The sequence below is a fragment of the Frankliniella occidentalis genome, unplaced genomic scaffold, assembly GCF_000697945.3.
Source record: "Frankliniella occidentalis isolate FOCC.00 unplaced genomic scaffold, Focc_3.1 Scaffold120, whole genome shotgun sequence".
Classification (NCBI taxonomy): Eukaryota; Metazoa; Arthropoda; class Insecta; order Thysanoptera; family Thripidae; genus Frankliniella; species Frankliniella occidentalis.
In genome coordinates this window covers 298,025-307,130 of record NW_026267248.1, presented here as the reverse complement: position 1 = coordinate 307,130, position 9,106 = coordinate 298,025, and the positions used below count along the sequence as shown (strand labels likewise).

General features: G+C 41.8%; 2 protein-coding genes across 3 annotated transcripts in view; both read left to right on the top strand.

The window, feature by feature from the left end:
- Positions 1–4,501, top strand: part of LOC113216559 (protein spinster) — a 31,827-nt gene extending 27,326 nt beyond the window's left edge. Inside the window, exons 3-10 of the mRNA XM_052270366.1 lie at positions 329–525; positions 604–755; positions 855–1,061; positions 1,153–1,284; positions 1,370–1,631; positions 1,717–1,815; positions 1,904–2,126; positions 2,217–4,501. Of these exons, the coding sequence (XP_052126326.1) occupies positions 329–525; positions 604–755; positions 855–1,061; positions 1,153–1,284; positions 1,370–1,631; positions 1,717–1,815; positions 1,904–2,126; positions 2,217–2,266 (1,322 nt within the window). The 3' untranslated portion in view covers positions 2,267–4,501. The remainder of the gene's footprint in view (positions 1–328; positions 526–603; positions 756–854; positions 1,062–1,152; positions 1,285–1,369; positions 1,632–1,716; positions 1,816–1,903; positions 2,127–2,216) is intronic.
- A 702-nt stretch (positions 4,502–5,203) lies between these two features.
- Positions 5,204–9,106, top strand: part of LOC113205784 (cytochrome b5 reductase 4) — a 22,141-nt gene continuing 18,238 nt past the window's right edge. The window contains exons 1-3 of one of the 2 annotated variants that reach the window (XM_052270367.1): positions 5,210–5,356; positions 5,814–7,721; positions 8,044–8,171. In XM_052270367.1, the coding sequence (XP_052126327.1) occupies positions 8,084–8,171 (88 nt within the window). In that variant the 5' untranslated portion in view covers positions 5,210–5,356; positions 5,814–7,721; positions 8,044–8,083. Of the gene's footprint in view, positions 5,357–5,813; positions 7,722–8,043; positions 8,172–9,106 lie in introns of both variants that reach the window. The other variant, XM_052270368.1, reaches the window with a different exon arrangement.

The following is a 9,106-nucleotide window of genomic DNA, read 5'->3' as shown; positions in this document are numbered from 1 at the left end:
TCTCCCCCCTTGTCCTTCCCCGCCTTGTCTCCCCCTCTCTTTCCCTGCACTGCTTTTTGCCCTAGCGCTCTCAATCTCAATTGTGTGCGCCCCGAAGTGATGGTGCATGTGCATACGGGCCCACCCGCCCCCATAAGGAGGCAAATGGGGAAAAAATGATACGAGAGGCATAAAAAATGCGTGTACTGGTAACCGTCTCTAGTAATTGAAAATCGAATGAGAACACGCGGCTCTAGGCCACCGATCGTTTTTAAAAACAGTTTTATCTGTAAGGACATGAATTCAATAGAAAATTATTTAATCTCAATTTTTTTTCTGTGTGTTTCAGGTGTTCTTGTAGACATCCAGAAGCAATTTAACATATCAGATGATAAAGCAGGCCTGCTACAAACAGCTTTTGTCGTCAGTTATATGATCTTTGCTCCCATTTTTGGGTACCTCGGAGATCGATACAACCGGAAAGTCATTATGGCAGGCGGGGTACTTATGTGGAGTTTGACAACCCTCGCAGGATCCTTTATGAATGTAAGTCTGCTTTTGCTTTGTCCATTATTGATATTTTCTAATCTATTTAAAACTTAACTTCTGCCTTTCTTCTTTTAGGATTATGGAACTTTCATTTTGTTCCGGTCATTTGTTGGAATTGGTGAGGCAAGCTACTCAACCATTGCACCAACTATTATAAGTGATATGTTTGTGAAAGAAAAACGCTCACAAATGCTTGCCCTATTCTATTTTGCTATCCCCATTGGCAGGTAAATTAAATACAACAATTCCAGTAGCAAGATCCATATACCTGTTAATCATTAAATTGATCATTTTAAAATTAATCTATGTTATTCTTGTTATTTTAGTGGTCTTGGATACATAGTAGGAGCCTACATGGCCACCCTCCTTGGAAGTTGGCACTGGAGTCTTCGACTAACTCCAGCACTTGGTGTTGCGTCAGTTATTCTCATAATGTGCTTCATGAAGGAGCCTGTACGAGGGGAGAGTGAGGGAACACATGCCGATGTCTCTCACAGCTCATGGAAGGACGACATCAGGCTTCTCTTCTCCAAGTAAGTTGTTTCATCCATTATTTTTGTTTAATCTCTAATTGATCGAATCTGTGGAGAACAGATATTAAAACAAAAACACTTTTTATTTTAGTAAATCATTCCTTCTGTCAACTGCTGGATTTACTTGTGTGGCCTTTGTCACGGGCGCACTTGCCTTCTTTGGACCCAAATTCCTTGCCAAAGGATTCAGCCTTATACCTGGCAATGAAACTAAAACAGATGAGTCAGTATTTATGTATACTACTTTTATGCTTGCACATCATTGTACCATATTATTTTAATCTTACAATGTTTTGGTTTGTTTTCAGTGTGTCTTTCAAGTTTGGGGTGATTGCTATGCTCGCTGGTCTGATTGGAGTCCCACTTGGTCCATTTGTGGCCCAGCTTTTGAGGTCAAGATGTGCTCGCATTGATCCTTTGGTGTGCGGTGTTGGGTTGATTATCAGCGCTCCCATCTGCTTCTTTGCCATTTTAACGCCCTCAACAAATATGGCACTGTGCTACTTTCTAATGTTTGTTGGAGAGCTATTTTTGAACCTAAATTGGTCTATTGTTGCTGACATTTTATTGGTAAGAAACTTGACTGATTTTGAAAAATTTGAAATATTTTTAAAAAATTTGATGGTTACTTCATTTACATTTTGTATTGTTCCAGTATGTTGTTCCTCCTACAAGAAGATCTTCTGCTGAAGCCTACCAAATTCTGTTCTCACATGCCCTAGGAGATGCAAGCAGCCCATTTCTAATAGGCTTGGTAATTAAAAATATCTAATCAAAAGACAAACATAATTGATCTGGACACTTCTTGTATTGCTTATTTTTTAACAAACTTTTCTTTACAGGTCTCTGAAAAACTTCAAGAAGTTCTTAGACCAGAATCTTTAGCACATAATGCAATGAATAGCACATTATCCTTGGTTCAAGAGAGTGATTTAGTGGAATTTCATAGTATGCAATATGCTTTGTTTATAACATGTTTCATTGAAGTATTAGGAGGAATATTTTTCCTCCTTACTGCTTTGTACATTAGGAGAGATAAAGAGGATGCTGAAAAGGAGGCTGCATGTAAGTTCCATCTTGGAATTATTGATTGATTAGCATGTGGTTCTAACTTGCTTGTAGCTAATTTTTTTTTTTTTTAATTTTATTTTTCAGCTCTTCCAGAGCCTACCCATTATATTGCCAATGATCCAAGAGAAAGATAGACATTATCTTATTTTAAATTTTTAATGCACTGGAAATGTTAAATTTGACTTAAAGTCTGAGATGTGATAAGAATTTTTGTACTAATTACCAGATATCAGCTAAATTTACCATTTTCAGATACATAATCATAGTTGCCTTGTACATACCTGTAAGTTACTTGTAAGTCTTTATTTGCTCATTCTGTGGTTGCATATGGGGTCAACAAAATTTGAGAATCTACGTAATTGTACAGTACTTGAAAATTTTGCTACTGTATACTTGAATGTAAGGTTTACAGAAGAGTTTTGAATGTTACCATCTTAACTAAGTTCATCCGTATCTTAATAATTATCTTATCTTTAGTGAATTTTCTGAAAGTTAAAGACTGATAAAAGCAGCGGAATGAGTGTTGAACTTTGTATGGTTTTTAAAATATGTTAAAATCATAACCAAATAGCCAAGGATTGGTTTTATTTGGTTGTATTGTACTGAATTTGTAGTAATGGTGTGACTGTTTGTGACCACATCAGCCAACACTGCCATTTAATATTACGTAGCCTTCATGTTTAAACCAAAAAGATATGTATTTTTGTACAAATGTTACTGTGTGTAACGAGTATGCTATATCCAAGTTGACTTTCCTGCATTTTCCTTCGACTTAAACATTGGGCAAGGTTTTGACTCAAAACTACCTATTGTGATGTTACAAGCGGGAGGACTTCTTGAGATTTTGCAAAACAGATACAATTCAGTCATTTTGGGGAGGGTTTGAGTTGTTGCTGATAATGCTGCTGCTGACTTTCTCAAACCAATTTCATGAGGTTGCCTGTATCTGTTTGTTTTTTTCTTTTTCTGAACTTTGTGATAGATATGGATACAGGTTTACATATAGAACTGTTTAATTTTTAGTGTTTAAGTGTAATGTTGTGTTATGTATGTATATATTTCTATTTATTGAGTCTTGTAACTGTATTAGGTGAGTCTTAAACTTAGACAATACAAAATTTTATATGGATATTTTGTCCCCTATTTACATGAAACATTGCATTTTTAGATTGTTTTATCTTCTAGATTTTCATTTGTTAACATTTGTAATTTGTCATTTTATTGATAATTTAATTTATCTTCCCATATTTTATACATAACTGCAATATTGTAAGATTTTTGAGCCAAAGTTTTCATTTTCTTAATTGTTATGTTTTTTTTATGTACTTCATAAAATCACGAACAATTTTATGTGGTGTGTACGTCAGGTCTGGCTTTTAAACCTAAACAAACCTTTGTGTTCTGGGTTACAGACATTATTGCGTCATTTTGTTGTAACACTCTTTTCATTTACTTAATTCAAAAAGAAAAAATTGCTACCATGTCATATATTATATTGAAAATTCAGTGCTTTGTCAAAGATGTGACACTATGACAACAAAACTTGCGTTGGTTACATTCCGCTCCAATTTCTTTTTCTTTGTTTTTTTTTTTAACCAAGCAAGGTGCCTATTCAGAATGTACCGGAAAACGCAGCAGTGGGTTTGCCTACTCTTCACACCCGTAAGGGGCCATGGCCCCTGCGGCCATATTGAGTATGCAATCCTGCAACACTGCTGCGTATCCACAGCTGCATCCGGTATGCGAAGAATAGTTTGCACTTTTTGTTGTGATTTAGGTTGCAAAACAGAACACAGAGTATGCTACATTATTGTGAAGTGAGTGCCATGTCATGCCATCAGTGTGCCAAAAGCAGAATTGAGGGGCAATCTAATAGTTACCCTTCCTTAATTTCTACCTGTAATTTGTTCGTTTAGATAATATCTGCCTTTAAAGTCTAAAGTTGTTTGCATTAAACATTTTACCTATAATTAAAATTTGGGCTGCTATACTTTTATTGATGTGATCTGAAATAAAAGATCAGATATTCTGCTGGTCAGAATAACCTCTTTTAATAACATTTTTCAAAGGTATAATTCTTTTACAAATTAAAAATATCCATGCATGTGTGAAGATGAATAGTCTCCGCTAAGTACCTATTTTTGTAGCCTAAAGAGATCCTACAGGTACCTGTGTGTACCAGTGAAATTCTTTACTTCTTACATCACACATGTCTATTCTTTCTCTTAGTTCTTGTTAAAAGCCACTGAAGAACCATGAATTAGTGCACTTACATTGACTGACTCATTGACATTGCCTTAATATAATAATTGAATTTGGATTCTTTTCCACATGTTTCTCAGTCAAGAAATAAATATTTTGTTGATCAATTTGTGTCTTATTTTTCTCAACTATCTGCAAATTCTGATAATTCATCTCACATTTACTCTGGACACTGGGATGGGATGAAACTAGGCAGCAAAGGAAGTTTTCTGTAGTCAAATAAATTCAATTTATGTTGGAAGCTAGAGGGGTGTGGTATAGAAGAAGACTTTTTATTAGTGACATCCAGTCCTTTTACTTTTTAACTCTGTGCCTATAATTGCAACGTAGATTTTACCCACTACCCATCCCAGTTGTCCAGTGAACACGCAACACTCTCTTGTTGTGATTTGACTGTCAAAGTGACGTTCTGAGTAAATTTTAACTAGCCAGTAGTCACGTGACTAAGAGTGTTTTGCATTCATTGGGAAGCTTTTTCGCAGCCATTAAGGACCCACTTTCGTCAGAACGATCCACCCCCTCGCTGGAGATCCAAATTTGACAAACGCACCCTCCTTCCCCTCTCCCTTTCCTTCCTGCACCCTCAACCCCAAAAAAGTATGAAAAAAGAATCTTTCGAAAATGTATATGAATGAATATTAAGAGCTTAAATATCATAGTCCACGTTGACGTCAGGGTAGACGACAACCCCTCCCCCCCCCTCCGATTTTGGCCGAATTTTCACATTTATAGGTGGCCCTATGATGGTCCCTAAACCCCCTACCCTACAGCTCGACCTCGGTTTGGTTTGGAAAATATTCGTGAGATGGCGCTAGTGGTGCCCGGCCTCACTACTCTCCACCCTCCACCGTCCACCCTGTCCGCCGTGCCTGTCTCAACCTGCTGAACATCTCACATGCCTCATGCCCGGTCGTCGTTAACCTATTAACTCAACGCTAACGCTGCATATATTCACAGAAAAGGTAGGCCTCTCGACCTTGGTCAACCGATGGATAATCTCCTTCAATGCCATCAGCATCGGGTTTTCTTAGTGCGCTGAATCGCTACTGATGGGGTTGCGTGCATTGCAACAACAGCAGTCTATCATGCGTTCACGAAGTTTTGTAAACTAATTTGTAAAGTAAGTTTTGTCAATAAACATGTGAACTCTAGTGCGATAAAGATGGGTCGTGATGAACTCCACTTTGGGGCCGACGGGACCTTAACGAAGCTGTCATACTTCAAAGTCATAGAAACGTAACTTTCGCTCCTAAGCATGTTGTTTCTTCTGAGATATAGGCAGACCAGCCTAAAGTAACACTCCCCCCCCCCCCCTCTCGCCCGTGAACACCTATGACTCTTGAGCCCGTGTTTTAAAAGGTTCACCCTTAAGGCTAGTCGCACTGTAATCGCAGTACGTGTCCGTATCTTTTTTCTTAGGATGGACGTGTTACCTGACGACGTGTTGCTGATTCTGATGCGGCACCTCGATGTGCGGAGCCTCTTGACATGCCGCCTAGTGTCCAAGCGGATCGGGGCTTTCGCTTTTCACCCTCATGTGTGGCGGCATCGACAACTTGGGCGGAATCGTTATTCAAACAGCCCAAGAAGCTGCGAAATCATGGACTCTTACGATGCGCCGCTGGTGCTACGTCTGGCGCCGTGCTTGCGAAGTATGAGAATCGAGCTTTCTAAGGGCAGTTACTGTGCTAAAGAGCTAAGGCCGTACTTCACGACGAGGTGTGCAGCGGCAGAGTTGAGACTGACTGTTGGCTCAAACACTTGCACGAGAGCTGCACTGATGATCCGCCACCAAGAGGCCTTGGGTCGGCTAAGGCGCCTTGACATCGACATCGGGCACTCTGTATCTCGTGATGAGGCCTCCCTGTTGCTGATGACAGCTGCCTCGCCCGTCGTCCTGGAGAAGCTTGTTGTTCGCCATTATGCTGCGTGGGAAGGCCACCCGACCCTGGTCAAAGCTGTTTGCCCCAGGGCCACGTCCGTGTCGTCATTGAAGTGTTTCGACAGCGATTTTAGGCCGGGGCTCCAACGCTTCTGTGACACTGTGCTGGCCAGGCACGCCGCCACTCTGACCGAGGTTTACCTTCGTCGTGCAGTTCCACGCCTGGCCTCGACCTCGACCTTGACGGCGTCCCTGCTGGCCGACCTGCCGAACCTTCGCGTCCTCCACTGCCCCCAGCTCCCCGGGATGGAGGCCATGGTGAAGTGCGGGTCGCTGACCGTCCTGACCCTCGTCATTGACACCCCAATGCTGCCCGTCCCCGGGACCACGAGCTTCGTCGGCCGCCTCAAGCAGCTGCGCGAAGTCCACCTCACGCTGCCCGCCTCCAACGTCGGCCTGGATCTGGTGCACGCCCTGGCCAGGTCCCGCGTGGAGACGCTGACGGTCCAGAGCAGCACCTGCTACGACGTGGCAGAGTCTCTCCCTCAGCGGCGGCCGCCCCTCGGCGCCTTCCCCATGCTGCCCTTGCTGCGCCGAGTGCAGCTGAACGGCGTGGCAGTGGATGTGGACGAGCTGCTGCTGAGCATCGGTGCCAAGACGACCCCGGCTCTGCGGAGCGTTTGGCTGAGGCCGGGGCCGGGATCGCCTCTCCGATGCCCCCACTCCTGGCTGCACAGCGAGGCAGTCCACATGGCCCTGGCGAGGAACCCCCTGCTCCACGTCGAGATCGCGACAGAGCCTCACTACCCTCCCTCCAACTGCCCGCACTGCAACAAATGCTTGTGGCTGGGCTGTCACCAGGAGCTGAGGGGCCCCAGAAGTGGATCATCACCCCGCCTCCTCGGTGTTTTCTCACATGACCCTGAACTAAAATGCTCGTGTCCAGAGTACCACACTCCCGATGACCACTGGTTCCACATTCCTGGTAAATAAGAAGACATGATCCCCTGATTTGATGATGTTGATAATTCACCTGGCTTTGAATATGTTATCTGAAGATTGTATGTTAGTCTAAGAAGTCACTGTTACATATTTACCTGTTTTTATGTTACATCTTAAATTTTCTGAACGTACAGGGCAGTTTCTGTGCTAGTATACGTATAGTATACGTATACGGGGCACACACACTATAGCTTATCTGATTTTGTTAAAAATGTTATTTAAAATGTTAAGCATTCCGTGCGTCCCTGTCTTCGCTCCACTTTGAAAAATGGCGCCTTCTCATGCCTGCGCAGGCGCAGACGGCGCCGACTTGGCGGGAGGTTGGCAACGCTGAGCTGAGCGGATAGGCTTTTGTTCTCTTGTTGTTGTTTGTTGTCTGGGCTGTCTGCTAGTGGTAATGCAGATTGTGCATCTGTTTAGAAATTCTACATTTTTTTACTTTTGTGAGTGACTTAGAGTAACTCCCTTCCTACTGTTATTACTTATTGCCTTTACATTCACAGAAATATTTTAATTTTAGTCAATCATGCCACAGTAAAGGCTCCCAGTAGTTCTAACCCAACTTACAAACGCTTCCTCTCCATCTCGTCTGGAGAATGCAATCTGTTTTATTTTCTAGTTTTATCTGGTTAACTTTAGTTTAAGCTTTTCATTGATTTTGTAAAAGAAAACTTGATACATACTTAAATCAGGCTCACTACCTTCATTCTCTTGCAATGTTCAAATAGGTAATTTACTCTATTAATATTCCTTTTAAACTCACAGTTTACTGTCAATCCTCAACGAAACTTTGGAAACTTTCAAAATGTTGTCCCCTCCAACACCAACAAATGCAAGAAAAGGAACAACAGTTGCCCCCAAGATAGAAACAATGCAACAAGGATCTGCAACAGGTAAAGCCACTTATATTTCTTTAACTGATTCTGTGTTATTAAATACCAAACTGAGAGGCTTGCTAAAATAGTGCTATACGTAAGTTTTTAAAATCTAAAACGGACCTTTGTTATGTATTGTCGTTTATACTAGAATACTTTTCAGTCTGTTTCTGTCTTATTTCTACTCAAATAATTTTTATCTTTGTGCTACTAAGTTTTTACCATGTATGTAGAGTTCCCCTGTTCCCCTGTTTGTTTCTTTTAAGTTTGATATTGCAGTTTTAAATTTCTATGTAGTTGTAGCAGTTCTAAACTTTTATATTATTATTCAAGAGTTTGAAATCGTAGTTTATGATGAACGTCAAATGGATGTATCACATACCACTGGTTTTGGAACCCAGCCAGTTCACGCAAATTAATTTTTCCACTCCCCTTACCTGGCACTCTTAAAACATCTATTAGTTTTAAGAATGTTTAATTATTTGTTTTTGAATACCAATCAATCTGAACAAACTCATGTCACCATATCAACATGGAACATTGTGTTTCTTTGGATAAACATGTTTATTTCATGCTTATTTTTGTAATAATTTTGTTTTTATTAACTTGGCGTTACATCCCCGGCCCATTTCTCCACTTCAGTTTAACAAACCTCTAGAGCTAAAGTGATTTACACAGGCGCGGACGCCAAATGATTGTGACTAGGACGTCGGCATCTACTTTTGTCTCTGCGTGGTCATGTGCTTTCTGGGTGGTGCTGCCGAGGGCGCTTCGGTCCCTAATGCCCCCTCCCCTTTCCACTCGCGCGGGTTCGGTCCTTCCGACGCGCTGCGGCCCAAAATGAGATTGGTCTGTCCGAGCGGATGACCGTGGTTGCAGCCGACGCATTGGGCGGAGGGGTTGATGCGGAGCGGAGGTGGTGTGGTCGGCTCTCCAGGGTAGAGAGGGGGGGG